Source organism: Platalea leucorodia, assembly GCF_965183815.1.
Source record: "Platalea leucorodia genome assembly, chromosome: 3".
NCBI classification, from domain to species: Eukaryota; Metazoa; Chordata; class Aves; order Pelecaniformes; family Threskiornithidae; genus Platalea; species Platalea leucorodia.
This window is the reverse complement of record NC_138825.1, coordinates 58818339-58837303: the sequence shown is the minus strand read 5'-3', so window position 1 is coordinate 58837303 and position 18965 is coordinate 58818339. Positions and strand designations below refer to the sequence as shown.

At 37.5% G+C, this 18965-nt stretch overlaps 1 protein-coding gene across 5 annotated transcripts in view; it reads right to left on the bottom strand.

Moving 5' to 3' along the window:
* Positions 1-18965, bottom strand: part of SCAF8 (SR-related CTD associated factor 8) — a 102874-nt gene that overhangs the window by 66197 nt on the left and 17712 nt on the right. For 4 of the 5 annotated variants that reach the window (XM_082306800.1, XM_082306801.1, XM_082306799.1 and 1 more), the window contains exons 2-6: positions 12148-12231; positions 10599-10643; positions 6819-6980; positions 2985-3141; positions 1102-1232 (exon numbers count right to left, since the gene is read on the bottom strand). In XM_082306800.1, coding sequence (XP_082162926.1) covers positions 1102-1232; positions 2985-3141; positions 6819-6980; positions 10599-10643; positions 12148-12231 — 579 coding nt within the window. Of the gene's footprint in view, positions 1-1101; positions 1233-2984; positions 3142-6818; positions 6981-9933; positions 9995-10598; positions 10644-12147; positions 12232-18965 lie in introns of those variants that run through there. The other variant, XM_082306803.1, reaches the window with a different exon arrangement.

Genomic DNA, 18965 nt, shown 5'->3' with positions numbered 1-18965 from the left:
TCCTTTTTTTTTAAGAATACGCTCTAGGTAATAACCTTTAAAATTACCTTACTGACTTTCCATATATTTCCCATTCTCACTTCACATCCCTTCCTTATTTAAGAACTATTGCACTATCTTTCCTCCACATTTCGCAAAGTATTCCACAAACTCATTTTGCTATGCTTTTCAATGACCCATCAATTTCTTTCAGTGTAATCAGATAAAAATACTCCCTTTGCTTGACTTACGAACAATTACAGACGATTCTGCTTAGCTGAACACTGTAAAACAATCTCACTAAGTAAAGTTGTTGTTATTGTCAGCACCAGTGCTTCGTAACAGCTCACTGGTGACTGCTTCTCATTCATATGCATGGGATTTTTGTTTACTACCCCAGCAGGTAAAGCATCCTATTCCTCAGCCCAAGTAAAAATCATAATGCCAAAGTTATGTTGGTGCCAGAGTTCTAGCATAAACTGAAAAACAATGTACAGAAAGCTGGTTGTGTGCACTCAACTTATGTGGCTGCAGGTTAAGAGGACAAGCAGTTCAATGCATGCTGCATATCAAGCCACTTTTTTGGAGTTTAGCATTTAGAAACTGAGGAACACAGCCACTTCTAAGACCTTATTTTTGAATGCTGCAAAATAAAAACTATCTAGCTGATGGAAAGACAAAGAAAAGAATCAACACACAATGCACTTCCAGAATGTGTACATTCCCATTATATAATTCTGTACAGTGTTTAGCTTCTTGGGGCATCCAGCAGAGAAATATGCTTAAACTGGCATTCTCTTTTATACCTATATCCATGAAATCTTAATGCTGGTCTTGATTTAGTCATCTGCAATACTATATAGGAAACATATGTATTACAGACCATCTTATCTGAAGTCATGTTCTGCAGTACTTTTAAGGAACAAAGAAGGCTGGTTAAAAAGGCAGCAGGAAGTTTTAGTTTACCTAGAACTTACTTGTGATGAATAACCTCATGGGATAGTTAACATGAACACCAGACACAAAACTAAGAGATACTCATGAAAGCAGTATTCCTTAAGTGTACCTTAAAGACACAAAGTATCAAACAGTGTACAGTGTAACTGTCTACAAAATATTTACCTGTTGGCCTTGAGGACTCTGTAAAATCTGTGCAACAGCAGCAAGGGTATCTGTATTAGCAATCTGAGATACCCAAGGATCAGGTAAACTCTGCACCACATTGGCTGGAGTAACTGGAGTCACAGGTGTTCCTAAAAAAGAGAAAATCCAATATGCCAAAATATTTTAACATACAGACTTAGAAATAGTGTTACAGAGGGGGAAAAAAAAAAAACCTGCTGTAAAAAGAATTTATAAACCAGACATAAACATTCCTGTTTATTTTCTACAGCAAAAATTTCTGGATTACAAGAAATCAAATTATAAAGATACTAGAATCTTCCTAGGGCATCAAAACCAATTATTAAATACCGAGAAAGCACTCTATTAACATCAATTTAAACTATTTTTCTGACACACACATAGAGCGCACAGAAATAACACATCAGCATTCCTCAAGCAGGAGGATTACTTTGTGTAAGTGTAGTTCACAGCTCTGTCCACTATTGACCTATGGGAACTACTAACAAAAACACTGACAAATGCAAAATAAATATGTTTCACAGAGTAATCCAAACCACTTAGTGGAAACAATATATACCAAATGACAATTATTAGCAATCTACTCAGAAACGTCTGCTAGTCCAGAATTTACTGGACTTGCAGTTAATCCCCAGGAGAAGCCTTAAGCGTTCTACTAAAAATTTCAACCTGCAGCAGCTGGATTCATGACGATTGCCTGTTTTACCATTTTTTTCAAGGGGAACATTGAGACTAAATCAGCAATCCGATAATTAGTTTCACGCTATAATCCAGAATAATCCTCCAACCCTGAAAATACTCCTACTGTTAGATCAGAAGTAGAGATATGCTGATGAACACTAAATGTAAATGACTAGATTACTGTTTTAAAAGACAATTTGCATCGGAATTCAAAAAAGCTTTAAAAGTTATGATTTCCACAATTTAAAGTAATCAAAATAATGAAAATAAAAAATATTGAGCTAGAAGATGCAGTAAGTCCAATTCAAGAGCTGGAACTTTTACACATTTACAGACACCAATGAAAAATAAGGTGGATTTGTCCACCTCACTGCTCTTCAGCATGGGATCAGGAAAAGGTGGGTGACAAAAGCAGGTCCCTATATGCCAAAAACCAATTTCTATATGTAAAATTTCCCATATATCCCATTCTTTAACAAAAAAATCTCCACAAAATGAAAAAAATTGAAAAGCCAGTTCCCCACCATCTACCTACATAAGCAAGGAAGATGCTTTAGAGTACAAAATGATCAAGCCTGCATGTATAATAACGTTAACGTTTGTTAACTTGGCAGCTTTTTGCCTACATGATTCTCCGTCATGATTTCTGGCCCACATACTTCAGATTTGAGGGAGAGGGAAGTATGTCACTGGCTGCAGCTTATACTGTCAATATGGCTTTTTCCCCTCGAAATCATTGGCTGTCAGCCAGCAAAAGTAAAGGACCACTGTCTGACATGATCCAGCAAGCTCAATCCTATGGATAGCAAAAAGATACTGATATATCGTTTCTCTCAACTGTGGCACCACTAATTAACAAAGATTGCATTAACTGCTGTGTTGGGTTTTTAACTCTGTCAGTGATCTACTGTTTTGACTTCCGAGTGCAAAACCAGGTCTTACTGCACTGTTACTCAATCTAAATATATTTATAATATACAGTTGGAAAGTAAACACAACAGGTTGCCTCTTGGTTTTGCTATTTCCCTGACCTGGATGCTGGCTATAATATATTTCTTTCTAGCATTCATTTATTTGCCTAAAGGAAACCAGTGAGATTTTTCAGCATGTTAACAGCCAACATACCAAAGCTGACACAAGTGTTTTGATTCAAAGTATGATTTTAACATGTTTTTGTTTACCTGGTGTATTGTTGCTCATAGCAGCTGTAGTACTGGGCAAGACAGGAGTCACAACTGGAGGAGGAATTCCTGCTGCCATATCCAAGAGAGGCTGAATAATTTCACTCTTGAACACATTATTCTTCTGCCATAAATTTAGTACTCTAACAATTTTACTCTAAAATGAAGAAAGGATAACAAAAGACCTGAGTAATTTCTTGTTATTTTCAATTATGGAATTCTTAACAAGCAATGTCAATCTGTCTAGATTGAAGCACCTTTAGGTTTACAAACAGTAAGAACCGTAAGAACAGTTACACTGGGTGTCACACCAAAGATGTCTAACCTATGAACCTGAAGCTGACCTATATAAGATGCCTGGGCAACAGTAAAGACACACTATGCACATACTGACAGTCTTCTCTCAACAGAAAACAAAATATAGTAAACCAAACCAAAACAAATGTATCTGACACTTTTATGCCTTTACTCTTGGAAGAGAGTATGGAAGGAAAACTATTTTAAGGAAACATTTGAAAGCATTACTAATAATTAAAGCAAGGAATTATTAGTCTCCCAAACATTTATAGTCAACATATATGAATGCAATTCTGCTCTACCTATGAACCAAAATTACTTATGTCCACTGAAAAATGGGCATATACTAATAAGACTGCTAACTACTTTTATAAGGAAAGTAGCTCAATATTTTGCAAGATCTCTTGATGAAGTGAAGAATTTAAACTGGAATACAATTCCCTGCCTATTGAAATTACATAGTAATATTAAAAATGTGGAATACAGGGAAGAAAAAAACCAAAATTAAGACTTCATACAATTCCATGACATGTAACCCATTGTTCAGCTTCCAAGTACATCTCTATTCCACTGTTCTAATCTGCTCCCGAATCTTTTCTTTTCTAAGCTTCACTTCTACCCAGAAGCAAGGTTTTGCTTGATCTTGAAAAGTTGGATAGTAATGTATGTGACAGAAAAATACACCTTACTTATTTGGCGGGGGTGGGGGCCAGTTAGTTGTATTATAAAGAACAGAAAATTCTTCATAGGATCTTGTGTTTGCTGTCACGAAGAAGGTTTAATTATTTAAATTCTATAACATGTGAACATAGAGTACTTAACCACACAGTGTTCAAGCCAAAGAAAAAAAAAAATGTCTGTTTGCCCAGAATTCCAAAAGGATACTTAAATTTAATAGAGAGAAGTGCTGAATTTTCACTGCATGGAAGATGTAATTTAGTGTTCCTTTAGAGAAATCTCTGAAGGCTTCCATTCAGCATTACAGCATGCGAGCCTTTTTCCTTAGAAAGTTTGTTTTGTAAGGCAATCCCCGACAAGTCCATCAGAGGCTTTAACTTCCCTCTTCTATACAGAACAGGAGTAGAAAACTATTTCTGCACCTCAGTATCTATCTCCCCCTTGCATTTTCCATGGCTGAGCCAGATGCAGGACTCAGTGGGGGTTTTTTTGCTACTTTAAATGAAATGCTGCTATACTTCTGCTTGATTTTTAAAAAAACAAACAAATTGTTATGTTTCTCCGTTATGCCTTTTAGTCAGACTAAACATCAAAATGCTAGAAAACAGGTACATAACCTTTGTATCTTTGACAGCACAATTTTTTGCTGGTCAGATATATGGTAACTACTTTCACAGCACAGACGTTCCTGTAATACTGAATCCATATGCAACACAGCAGAAAGACTTCAGACTGCAAAATACATTTTCCCTAACTGAGGTGAAAAATATCCTAGAAATGAATGTGATAGGAGCTTTATAGACCATAAACAGACTATGTTTTACTATCCCTCTTCACATCTGTGCTGGTTTTGGCTGAGATAATTTTCTTCATAGGAACTAGTATTGGGCTGTGTTTTGGGTTTGTGCTGGAACAGTGTTAATAACACAGGGATGTTTTCGCTACTGCTGAGCGGTGCTTACACAGAGTCAAGGCCTTTTCTGCTTCTCACATCACCCCACCAGCGAGCAGGCTGGGGGGGCACAAGAAGTTGGGAGGGGACACAGCTGGGACAGCTGACCCCAACCGACCAAAGGGCTGTTCCACACCACATGACGTCATGCTCAGCGTATAAAGCTGGGGGAAGAAGAAGGAAGGGGGAACATTCAGAGTGACGGCGTTTGTCTTCCAAGTAACCGTTAGGCGTGATGGAGCCCTGCTTTCCTGAGGATGGCTGAACACCTGCCTGCCCATGGGAAGCAGTGAATGAATGCCTTGTTTTGCTTTGCTTGCGTGTGCGGCTTTTGCTTTACCTATTAAACTGTCTTTATCCCAACCCACAAGTTTTCTCACTTTTACTCTTCTGACTCTCTTCCCCATCCCACTCCAGGCAGGGTGAGGGAGCGGCTGTGTGGTGCTGAGTTGCCAGCTGGGGTTAAACCACAACATCATCAGACACCTCTAATGTGACATATTAGTTGCCATACATTGAAATATCACAGAATAAGTGGCACTATTTCTTACCCCACAATAAATTTACTATCTTTTTTTAAAGCCAGACACAAACTGAGTACTTGCGCCTATCCTTGTGCCAGCTCTCCTTCTTCAACAAGTCAGATTATTTCCATGTTAATGTATTTCACAGAGTAGTAAGGTAAATGATTATACAAAAGAACTAATACTGCTTAAGGAATACAGCTAAACAAAGAAAAATATGTTAACTATCATGCCTATATATAGGTAAAACACTCTGAAGCAGCACAAGTTGATCATGCAGATAACCTAAAACCACACTGGAAAAATGTTATTTAACTTAAATAACCTGTTCAGCAGCAGCTCAGAACTCAGCTGCAGAAGAGAAGACAGACACCCATAGTAGAGTTTTCCAACCACTTAAAATTTGCAGAGCCCAGCATATTTTCCTACAGCGGTCCTAACTCCTCTAAAAAGGCAAGAACCCTAAGACAACCGCAGGAGACAGGCAATGGCTGAACTTGCCTTAATCACCCTTCCACGGATGCCTTGGGTTTTCAGATCTTTGGTTGAAAAGCTGTAGGATGGCATGCGACTATTCAAAGAATAACCTGTCTTGCTCTTCCTGTGGTGTCCTGCCTCACTTAGTACTTGACTTAATGACTCCATTACACAAATTTACGTGGAGATAAAGCCCTTAGCATTTCACATCTTTTTGTAATTTTTCAATTCAATAATAGGAAACTCTAGCTTTTGTAAGATCAGTGACAAGTATGAAGGAAATTAAACTGCCTGCACCCTCCACTATTCCCAGCCAACCTATTATAGAGGTAATTTGGTAGCGATCTTGACTACTATGGTCCATGGGAACAGCTGAACTACTGGGTCAAACTGTTCAAGTTAGGCCTTATTTAGCTGTTGGTTGATTCAGTATCAAAGGAAAAGTAACTTTTAAGATACTTTGCCATTCTTCTATTGCTCCTTCAGTTCAAAACACCCTAGTTTGCACTGAAGTTACTGCTACCAAGAAAGATTATTTATTCCTTGACGCTATACAAAACCTGCTCGTTCATTTTCTCACTGAAGAGGGGAAGAAGACAATAAAACACTGACTACAACTCCCTGTCCCACCAAATGCCCACTTAATTTTTCCCCATCAAAATACATGAACTCAAATCCATCCAGCCTTCCTGAAACCCTTTTCAAAATTCTAATTAATCTAACTGGATGCGTCTTCCCCTATCCCTACACTCAAACGAGCAAAATTAAAAGAAATACATATAAAGGTGTAAGTCTGTAATTAGATCCACTCTAGCAAGCAAGAATTGAGATCAAAATCTTTATTCTTTATAGATAACATACTAAAGATTGTTTTAATTCAAAAAAAACCTGTAATAAGTGGTTTACCTTGTCATCCCCAGGACAACGGTACAAGTTCTGGAAAGTGCTGATGATGTTATTGCTGAATCTTGGAGCAAATACATCCTTTTCTTGCCCAAACTGATGCCGGGACTGTCTTACAATAGAGTCAATGACATACAGACCAGGTACCTTGTATTCTGGTTTGCACTACAAAGAATAATAATTTAAAATGTGCATATGTGAAAAATACCAAAACCCATTAATAGCAGAGTAAATACAAACAGTCCTCTCTAATTTTTAAATGGGTCAAAGTATTACCAAAATGTTCGCTATTTAACAAATTGTCCTGAAAAAGGAAACTCTCCCAAAAATAGCTAAACTTTAATGTTTGAATTATCCCATCTATATGTACACTGCAAATATGTAAATGGTTTAAAATCAATTTATTACCACTAAAAAAAACTTTTTAGAATATAGCTATTAAAAATTAGCACATGAACCACATATCCTTTTCAAGTGCACGTACCTATTTTAAGAGAAGTGCATAAAGCATGACCAAATTCTTAACAGTACATTGGGACTAGCTATAAATATAATTATTTTTTTCCTTCTTTATGATCAAAGTCAACATTGAAGTTAACATTTGTTTACTTTACTTTACATTGTTGTAAGTAGTGTGTGGTATATCCTGCTCCCACCAGAAAGAGAACGTATTTATGCGGACGTCTGTTTGGTTGAGAATATACCAGTGATACTTATTTTAAAACTGTGGAAAACTTGCATAATTTACAAACAGCACTGTATTTATAAAGCATGTCTGCTAACTACAATACTAATTACTTAGGTAATTTTACTTACTTAACAACTAAAGCTAAATGTTTTGCCTTTTAATTACAAAAGTAATTGCACCTGACTAGTGCGCCCAGTTTTAAGACAGAATGAAAAGTGGCACAAAAATATAATGAAGTCATCACCGGAATATACTATGACATGGATTCACTTCATGAATATTGGTTGTACACACTTATCACACAAGGTACCATGGAAAATATGGGAAAGTACACCCATTCCCTCTCTGGTCCAGACAGTCTATAAACATACTATGTAACACACCAAATTCATCATCTCTAATACAGTGCCAAACAAACTCTTCAGACTACTAATTTTATCATACCCTAGATACAAACTTCCTGTTTTGAAAAGTGTTGATTTGCTAACATTTGCAACCTCAATAAAGCATTTATTTAGGCTCTAAACATGGTCCAGTGTCTTTAAGTATGGCATTCTTTATTTTTAAGAACGTGTGTGGCATCCTTTTAAGAATAATTGTGCATTATTAAAACTATGACATTAAAATCTAATTGTATATAATATACTATCTTCAGAGAATCACTTCAATGCATTGTAGCTACTCAAATTTTAATTAAATTACCAAAAATGAGAGTATTCTGCATACAGAATAGACAGGTATATGACTTTTCACAATATTGAAATTAATAAAAACCACAGATATTTAATAAGAAAACTCAGCAAATATGCTAGGTGGAATATTTAAAAACACAGCACATAGAGAAAGCAAGAAAAGATTATAATGAATATAATAATACAGATGATAGCGAGGGAAAAGACAATAAAATACAAAAAAAAATTAAATAAAGAAGAATGACAGCTGGGGCAGTGAGCCTGCCTCAAAGAAATTATTCAAGTCCTGCTCTCACAGTGGAATATCCTTACATATATAGAATCTGGCCATTTGACCTCTGGAGTGATTTTTTGCCAGAGAATAAAACAGTCAACCAAAACAACAACAGACCTGTGAGTTAAGTGTCACAAAACACAATGTCATGGACAACTATTTCACCTGAAGTTTCAGTAACCTCATGAGATTAATTTTGAAGAAAGAAAATATTGGAGCAGAAAAGAATCAACACTAAACTAATTGAGATGGCACTGACATCACTTTGGACAAGTCCATGGCAGATTTTAATGGAAGATTCAGTAGTTTTGCGCTTTAACTTGAAGTGATTGCTTCCAGAAAAATAATCCAATTATTTTCCAAACATACAACTTAAGCCCATAAATATCAAATGGCTAGAAAAGAGCTTTCATCTGCTTATCTCCCATTCTACTAAAATAAGAACTTACTATTTGATGTTATTAATAATTTGCATGTTTCACTAAATCATTCATGAAATACTGAAAAAAACACATCAAGCCCACCAAAGGGAAACACCTAATCATTGACAAGGTTATCAATAACAACATACATCTGCCTTCTCTAACCAGCAATGAACAATGCAGAACTCCCTTATCAAGCAATACTGGACACAGAACACAGATGTGCAAAGATAACCCATACTCTTAGTAGCTTGTGGAAAGGTGACGAACAACCAGTCCAATTCCTGACCAAGTACCACTCTTGCATTCAGAGGATAAATCTTCTCTCATGCCTCTGAATACAGAATTGCCAATCACAGCCACTGCAATTAAAGAGCAGTATTTGGAACTCGGGCAATTCAGGATTAATTTCAGGACATGAAACTGCGAAGTGCTACTCATCAGAGATGGGTAAGACGTACACCTGCTCTCATCCTCCTATGTCCACCTGTAGTATTAAGCAGGGATCAGAGGATATTGATCCTTTTTCTTTGAGGTGGAAAGAAGTCAGAGGCAATGTCCCAAAAGACAACTGCTTGACAAAACACTACCGGTGATGGTAAAGTATACTACTAATCTTTACTACAGCCATGAAACATGCATATGACACCTTTTCCACAAAGGACTGATGTTCTAAGTACCTAAATAATTCATTAATGAACTGTTCTGAGACAGTTAAAAACACCAGGCTGAAGCTGAACCCCATTTACACTGTCCAACCACTGCCAAAAGGCACTGCAGCACACACTGGGCACCAAGGAATAAAAGGTAATGAGGAAGACAGGTTACTGACATACAGCAATCTAGACTGCTTCGTAAAATGGACAACAGAAGAAAAATTGCATCCGACATTGCAACGTTAACAGACTAACTTCTGTAGCTTGTCAAAATAAAAAGGCAATTTGATCATAATTTACTCCTATTTACAAAAGGAGAAGAAATTCAGTACCAAAATGATCAACTGAACAATCAAGTATGATGCAGACAAAGAGGAAAGACTCACAAATTGGAATCCATGCATTTCCAACTGGAGATAAAATGCAGTTTTACCCAAGAATAATTAACTGTTGCAAGAAAACAAAATGCAATAAAATTCTTTGTTATTCAGAATCTTTAAATTAATACTGCATCTTCCCAAAAAGTAATTCCAGTCTAGCCATATAAATTTTTTTTGTTTTAAATTACTAGCAGGAACCACCAACTGAAATGCTACATCTTATGCTACACAAAAGATGAGGCTGAATGGTCACCTTCCCTTCAGCTTTAGAATCTACGGGAAAAAGGCAGAAAAGCAAAAGCAACTGTCACTTGCCAAACCACTGTCAATTCTTTTGCCGTTAGCTGTTCACATGGGCTACACTGACAGCCTCTTTTAACATTAAATGAATACATACAGAGCAGTAGTCCTAAGAGTATCCACAGTCATTCAGATCAAAGTATACCATAACTACAAAATGGGGAAAAGTATTGGTCTTTCTGCATCACGGGTTATGATCAGCTACTGATTACTAGCAGAAATTGAGTGTGACTAAAAACTGAAATAAACTAATGTGTGATAAAAATATTAATCCATATGTGTACCTAAAACCTGATGGTCTTCAATACTCTGTAATCCGAAATGAGGAAATTTTTCTCAGTGCTAACACAAAATACCCATGACTGACTTACCTTTTGAATGAATTTCTCAACACTCTGTACAACGTGCTTGTAGAACTGGAAAATAAAATAATATTTCAATAGAGGAGAAAATCTGAAGATGCATATACTTGTTCAAGTCTTGCAATATTACATAGTAAAACCAGAATTAGAAACTTTGGTTGATTAACCAGCGACCCAGTACCCACAGCTCAGTATGCTGTCTTCCTTGGAACATTTAACAGCATATAAAAAAGCTAAACTCAGTTTTTCTTGCCTTCTGAAGGTTTTTTTCCCCCACTAGATTTTTTTAAATAATGTGCACTTATTAGTGAGAACTAAGAGAATAATATAATTGTTCCTTCAAAAACATAGTTATTTCATTGTATATGACTGAAGATGTTAGCCTAATGTTACTAAGCATAGCACTTCTCTTTATTTCATTTATTTTTCAAGTGTTCACCTTAATAACCTAAAAACATGAGTATAGGAAGACCCTATAACATCTACTGAATACTTTTACTTTAAAATTGACCTGTTTAGGTTTTTTTAAATCTCTCATACCACATTGGCTCTACATCATCTCAATAACTGCTCTACACAATTAAATGTTGTTATAGAAATGATAAGTGGAAGCAGGATTTCCAAGTTAAATACATGATACAACATTTTGGTAACATTTAATTGTTTAATTTATAGAACAATTTACTATCATTTACTACTTGTTTATGTTCAATACAAGTTTTTAGCATTTTCATTATACTGCAACATATAAACTTTAATTTACACAGACTTCTCATATTTAAGAAGGACAGTGAATTTCACTCTTCTGTCATCAAATTGCTCTCTCTCCAAATTACACAAAATCCCAATGTGGATTTCATTATCTGAAAATGCGTCTGCATTCTCAGCAGAGGCATGTAGATACGAAGAGCCTAAGTTCACAGCTTTTTAGCTTTTATCCTATCCTCAAAATTTTTCACCTCTCCAGACTTCACTGAGTTTCCATTTGTTTTAATGCTTAACACTAATGGCATACTTCTTTCCTTCATCACTTTTCAGTGCTGTTTTCTGCTGCTCCATTGCTGTTTGGCAAGCAACATCAAAAATAAATTCTATGAATACCACCCCCCCCCCCCCATGAAAAGGTATGTTTGGCATTTATAAAAATGAAATAAAACTTGAACAATTGTATTGATCCAAAGGCACACATATCTTACATTTTCATGTGGGGAGGGTGGGGGGCATTGTAGTTCTATATTTATTCATCTGTTCTCAGGCAATGTTAGTGTTTCCTTTTTAAACTGAGGAAAAAACCCCTGTCTTTCAGATCTGATTGAAGAGTCAAGTTGGTATAATTCCTTCTCAAACATGACACCCAGCAAATGAAAGTAACACAGTAAATTAAGCCTTCTGTTGCACTCCTGAAAATCCCATCACTATCACATTTGATCATAACTTGCAAATTGTACACAGAACAAGGGAGGTGGAAAGTTCTGCAGGAAGTTCTTTAAGCTATTCAGTTATTTTGACACAAATGAGAAATGGAAAGGAAGTCAAAAGAAGTGAGCCAATTTCTTACCTTTATAGCCTTGATTGCTGCCTTGGTGATCTGTGTCATTTTAGCTTTAGAAATGGGTGGCTTATAATCATTTAGCGAGTACAACTGCCAAAAAAAAAAAAGTTATCAGAAATATATTCTGCTGTTTTAAGCAGTATAAAAATACATTATTTTTCCACAAAAAACGCCACTCTAATTTTCATCATATTTTATGTATATATTACACCAGAAAAGGCATCCTCATTTGAGAAAAAATAAAAAGGCCCAATAAAATATAATGTAAGATCCAAAATGCTTAAAAGATAAGTTTTTTCTTTGCAATGGTCACTATATACCTAGTTTTACAAGCACTAAATACAGCAGACATCTGCAGGTGAAGTTACAAAGGAAATACACACGATACGTAAATACAGTGGCTCTCATTAAGTGTTTCTTTCTAGGGAAAAAAAAATTAATATGCTTGACTACTTTTATGGAAAAATAACAGATGCTTAACCAAATACTTTCTATGTTCATCATCATATGCCTGCTGAGTCAAATCTTTTTATTTTCCATTAAGCAAAAAAATCCAGCCCAGTGAGAAAGAGCATGTAGCACTGTTGCCGCTTAAAACAGCATATTTGGAAAAAGAATAGACTTCCTCCATTCACTGCATTAACTCAGAGAAATAATATATCAGAAGTATTACAAATGCTTAAGCAAAAATCCAGCTGGGTTCTCAATTTTAACACAGCTTTGTAACTTCATTAATATCTAACCACCAAAACAGCCACAGTACACAAGTAACAGAGTTTTGCAACAATTTTCTCCCAGTGTGCAGTAATAACTATTATTTTTACTTGTACATATATCCTAGCAGAAGCAATCCAGCATGACAGATATTCATCAGAAGTTTGCTACACAGTGAGAACTGTACGTTAACTAACTTCATAGCTATGACTGATAAGTGGTAATTGGAAAAAACTCCTTCCTTCACACTGAGTTGACTCCTTCATCCAAGGCTATTTACTTGCTGTGAAAACCTCTGATTATTCACAATATATGGCTTTTAACAAAATGCTGCTCTTTTCTCCTTCAACCCTGGGTGTTAACAGACAAGGGACTGTCTAGTATTTGCTGCTTTCATGAAAAGACCAGATACAAAATGCCAAACCAGTTTTAAGGATATTCTTGACTTAACTTACATTGTACTTTTGTTTACAACACACGTTTAGAAGCACATTAGCTCAAAAATAGAGCCCTGATAATGGGAATGACCATCAATAGACAACTTTTTATTTCCTTCCTAAAGACAGGAAGAATTGGAGCGTTTCCATAAAACGGTCACTGAAACAGAAACAAGGCCAAAAGTCCCCTCTCCTACTACACACCCTGAGCAACGCAATATATTGAACTAAATTAATATCTATAAAGATATTAAGAATATCCTTAACTTCCTAAAATTCATTCAACTTTCAGCAAACTGCTAGCTCAGAAAACATAATTCAGAATTGTTTACATTTAACAGAGTAAAATGCAACAGTAAACAGGAACACACAGTGGAAGGGATTAGCCAATCTTAAATATAGGTCATGCTCCCCAAGTTGCTTATAATAATTTATAGCTCTGAAGCTAACATATAGATATTCTTCAGTTGTATCTGAGTTTCCAAGAGACAAGGATTTCTTCTCCCTGCAAACACGAGACGCTTTTTTCTATCCTTTCCTGTCAAAACCAGTTTTAACTAAAACTTCGCATAGCTGTCAAAAGACAAACTGAAAAAAAATCGGTTTGTCCAAGCATAAGCATCAGTCTTCTCAACTTGAAAGGATTTTCATTAAAACAGCAAAATTATAACCAGTTCACAGCTAGACAACTGTTACTACTTCTCACTAATGCTAATGCTACTTGCTGTTGCAAAATATTCTGAATTACTTACGTGCTTCTTATAGAACAAAAAGCAATGTGCTTCTAGAATTCAAATACATAAATGCACTTCACCACCACAGCAGAAAGGGAGAAAAAGAGGCAGAAAATCAAAAGTCTCCAATCAGTTTCTTCTCTTTTATACTCATAGTTCAGTGCTCAACTTTCAGTTACTCGCAGGTGATTTACCAGACTGTGGGTCACTCATCCCGGCTACCAGTGTGCCTAGATGACATGCAACTACAGCTCAACTACTTCTGGGGCCACTACAGCACCAGAAACATTTTGCTTACATTCAGGCAGTGCCTTAGCAGAGTCAGTTTGGGTATTCCTGGTCAGCACTCTGAAAGCCCAGAACACTAGTAAAAGCAGTTCACAGATACGTGAGTCAATGTGAAATCAGCTGAGATTCAAGAAGCCACCTTGCCAATCCAAAAACAGTCGCAGCAGAGACAGGAACAGCAGCTCTTTCACCTAGGACACACACAGCTACGAGGAGGCAGAACTGCTGACTCACGCAGATATGCTGGGACCACACCTGACCAGTCCATCAGCTTTCAAATGATCAGGAAAAAAAAGGGGATGGCGCGGTTCAAAGTATCAAGAAAGCTACAACACAGTGCTGGGAAACATGGAAGAGTTGCACACAACTGATTCTGAAGCATCAGCTGCGTGCAGGCAGGTATCTTAGTACCACACATCCGAATATGCCAAAAACCAACAGGTTAATACGGGTTGTTGCTAGCATCCCATTACTTTATTCCAGGTAGCAGAGAGCCAAATTCAGTATGAAATTTAAGGACAACTATTTCAAGCTAGAGAAACAAAAAATGAACCAAAAGAAACAGCAAAATTAAGAACATACTTCTGTAGAGACAGGCTTTTGGACAATGGATACACCTGTTTCAGGTTTTAACAGCCATTTAAAGGAGAACACAAATCCCAAATTTAGTACCTGGAAGAAGCCAAGGAAAAAAAAAAAAAAATCATTCTTCTGAATTATTTTTCCTTAATTACCTTTAAGAAGCTTTTAATTTCCTATAAATACATTTTGTTTTGAAAAGTACATTCACTTGGAAAACTGGTGATTTAGGTCTGTCAGTGCATGGCAGAAGTCCGAAGCAGCAGCATTTGTACTAGGGACAAAGTGAGGGACCAGTGTGCAACAGCTACTTGCAATTTTGCAACATTTAATGCAACACTTGCTTTTTGCTTTTGAAAAAATTCATATTGTTTCACTCTGAAAATTAAGAAATGTGAAATTTCTTAAAATTTCTTAACTCAATCTTTTAATATTAAACAGAATTTAACTACATAAAACATAGACGTTCCCAGCATAGTTTAATCCAAATGAAAGAGGGCCAAAACCCCACCACCACTTTTCTGAATACAGATACCCTAACATGCACAAACATCTTCCTGACTACCGGCTGACAGCACACATGTTCTTCGCTCCATCTTCAGCAAATTCATACATTATGTTTATTAATAGTCAACCAGGAATCCCTTCCACTTAGACTCACAGAATGGTTTGGGTCAGAAGGGACCTTTAAAGATCACCTAGTTCCAACCCCCCTGCCGTGGGCAGGGACACCTTCCACCAGACCAGGTTGCTCAAAGCCCCATCCAGCCTGGCCTTGAACACTGCCAGGGACAAAGCATCCACAGCTTCTCTGGGCAACCTGTTCCAGTGCCTCACCACCCTCATCGTAAAGAATTTCTTCCTTATATCTAATCTAAACCTACTTCCTTTTAGTTTAAAACTGTTACCCCTTGTCCTATCACTACAGGCCCTGGTAAAAAGTCTCTCTCCAGCTTTCCTATAAGCCTCCTTTAAGTAGCGAAAGGCGTCAATAAGGTCTCCCTGAAGCCTTCCCTATTCCAGGCTGAACAACCCCACCTCCCTCAACCTGTCTTCATAAGAGACGTGCTCCAGCCCTCTGATCATTTTTGTGGCCCTCCTCTGGACCCGCTCCAACAGGTCCATGCCTTTTTTGTGCTGAGGACCCCAGAATTGGATGTGGTAACCACGTGGGGTCTCACAAGAGCAGAATAGAGGGGAAGAATCACCTCCTTCAACCTGCTGGCCATGCTTCTTTTTATGCAGCCCAGGACGTGAGTGGCTTTCTGGGCTGTAAGTGCACATAGCCAACTCATGTCCAATTTTTCATCTACCAACCTTCCTGAGGCCTTCTCCTCAGGGCTGCCCTCAATCCATTCATACCCCAGCCTGTACTGATGCTGGTGATTGCCCTGACCCATGTGCAGGAGGACCCTGCACTCGGCCTTGTTGAAGTTCATGCAGTTCATGTGGACCCTCTCCTCAAGCCTGTCAAGGTCCCTCTGGATGGCATCCCTTCCCTCAAGCATATGAACTGCACCACTCAGCTTGGTGTCATCTGCAAACTTGTTTGAGGGTGCACTCAATCCCACTATGTCATTAATAAAGATATTAAATAGTATTGGTCCAAATATGGGCCCCTGAGGGACACCAGTTGTTACTGATCTCCATTTGGATATTGAGCCATTAACTGCAACTCTTTCAATGCTGCCATCCAGCCAACTCCTTATCCATCGAACAGTCCATCCATCAAACCCATCTGCTCTACTGCTAGGCCGGCTAGAGAAGCAAGACTTGGTTGCCTCTCCAGTAATGAAAACTTTGGTTTTTCATCTAGCAGAGATAATTTTTAAGACAGTAGCTATTTAAAGAAATGAGATATTCTTCAAACCTAGTTAAAGCAAAATAACGGCAATTTATTCAGGATTATAAAATATGAAAATAAAGAGTTAAAAATATATATATTGGTTTTGTTTTTAAAACTTGTGCTTATATTCTGGCTCATTTTTTCCTGTATGCCCTTTTGCACAAATGCTTAGCCAAAACAGTTCGCTATAATTATTTCCTGATCATGCTTTTGTAAGGTATTCATGCCGATTGGTAGAAGATAACTGCTTGCCCTCCCATAAAAGAAGCCTTTAAACAAACTAGGAAAAAATGGCAACGTGGCTAAATAGTAAAGTCAGGGAAACTAGCTGAAGTAAAATGACATATTTCAGAAAATCAGAAGTGGTATTCAAAAGGGAAGAGGGAAAAAAAAGTGACCATTAGCTCCAACAGGTAATGTACATGTAAAAAATACAGAAGTCAAGTTTGAGAAACAAACAGGAAAAAGCACAGAAACAAGCCCGTTTCAGAAGAGAGAAGGAATAGCAGATCTATCTGCTCCTCCAGGACCAGAAGACAATCAGCACATAAAAGAGGACTCATAGGAGATAAAGCTCTACAGAAAAAGAACCCTTCCCTTCTCTTTTTAGATCTACACACTGAGGAAAAACTGTGGAGACTTCCCATACCAGAATCTTCCTCAAGTGTGTTTATGAGAAGGTAAAGAACAAGCTCACAATGTGAAAAATAATGAAGCGCTAGAATGGAATTCAAGAATGAAAGACCTCCTAGCTGTGATTCTTGAATTCTCACTTGAAACAGTCTCAATCTCGTAGCTCTAAGAGACAGGAAAAGCAACATGAATTTCTGACAGGGGTTCAAGGGGAGAATTGGGAAGGAACAGATCACCTAGGTTCAATGTTTGTATCAGAAAAATTTGTATGTATTACTTGAAAGAAAAGAACTAGTGGGTGCACAGATAATTCCATGCAGCTATTGTAAGGAACAGCAACATCCTAGCCTGTTGTCCTTCTCTGAAAGACTCGATGAGCACACTGAAAAATCACTGATATAGTCCACCTGAACTACCAAAAGACATTTACCAAAGATCTCTCACAAATGGCTCCAAAGAAACTGTCTCCTAAACAGGCCCTTGCATGACAAATAACCTGACCAATTACACCTTAAAGATAGCCAGCAAACAATCTGAGTGAACAGTCATTTTGTTTATAGTAGAAGGAAGTCCGAATAGAGTCCCACCTATGCTGGGGACTGTGCCTGTGCCATCACATATATTCCGGACAGGACAGAGAAAGTCAGACTATCAAAAACTGCAGAGGAACATCAGTGACACTAATGAGTAATAAAAAGGCAGACAAACTAAGCATGAGTACACATGAAGTAGTGGACACTGGCTTTGAAGCTGACTATTGCCATTCAGGAACAGGATCTGCTGATATATGAGACATTTCTTTGAAAGCATCAACTCAACAGTAAACCAGAAAAATCTCAGTAGTAAATGCAGCAAACGGGCTTTTAGAACCACAACATTATTTAGGCAACTGCACGGCACTCTCAATCTCTCAATACTTCTGGAATTTCTGCCCTCCCCTCTGATCGCCAAGGCTGGCATGAAATCATTAGGGATAATGAAAACTATGGAGAAGCTTCTAAGTGAAGAACAAAGATAGCTAGGACTCTTCAGCCTGCACACAGGATTACTAAGGGGATGGCAGATACCACTACAATCTGAGTAGTGGAGATCAACTGGGAAGGATGGGACCGGAGGAGCGCACGAAATGAGATGAGCAGGGAGCAAGTGAGAGCCAGGCTGGTGGATGTGGCTCCAGACTGCCTGACATGGTTATCCTCAGCCTGGGAGGGCAGCTCCGGTGTGCCTCCGAGGGACCTGACTCACTCCTGAACTGCTGTCACCAACTTGCTAAGTCTGTGCCCAGATACCGTAATGAAACATAACCCCTCTTTTAAATAACTGTATGAAATACAGTTAGCTATCTGTATGCTCATATAAAATGTAGCTCTCAGTTTAAAATAACATTCAAATGAAGTTTGAGCCTTATCACATCAGGCAGCTGCATTTTTTCCACAATAGAAATACAGTTCATTTAAGAGGGTCAAAAGAGAAATACTGTAATCTTCAAGTGGCAGACAAAACCAGGAGAAGTTTCAGAGGTTTTGAAGCACGCTAGTCAAATTTACAATACAAGCCAGAAGAAGAAAGCAAAGGAGCAGACACACAAACCAT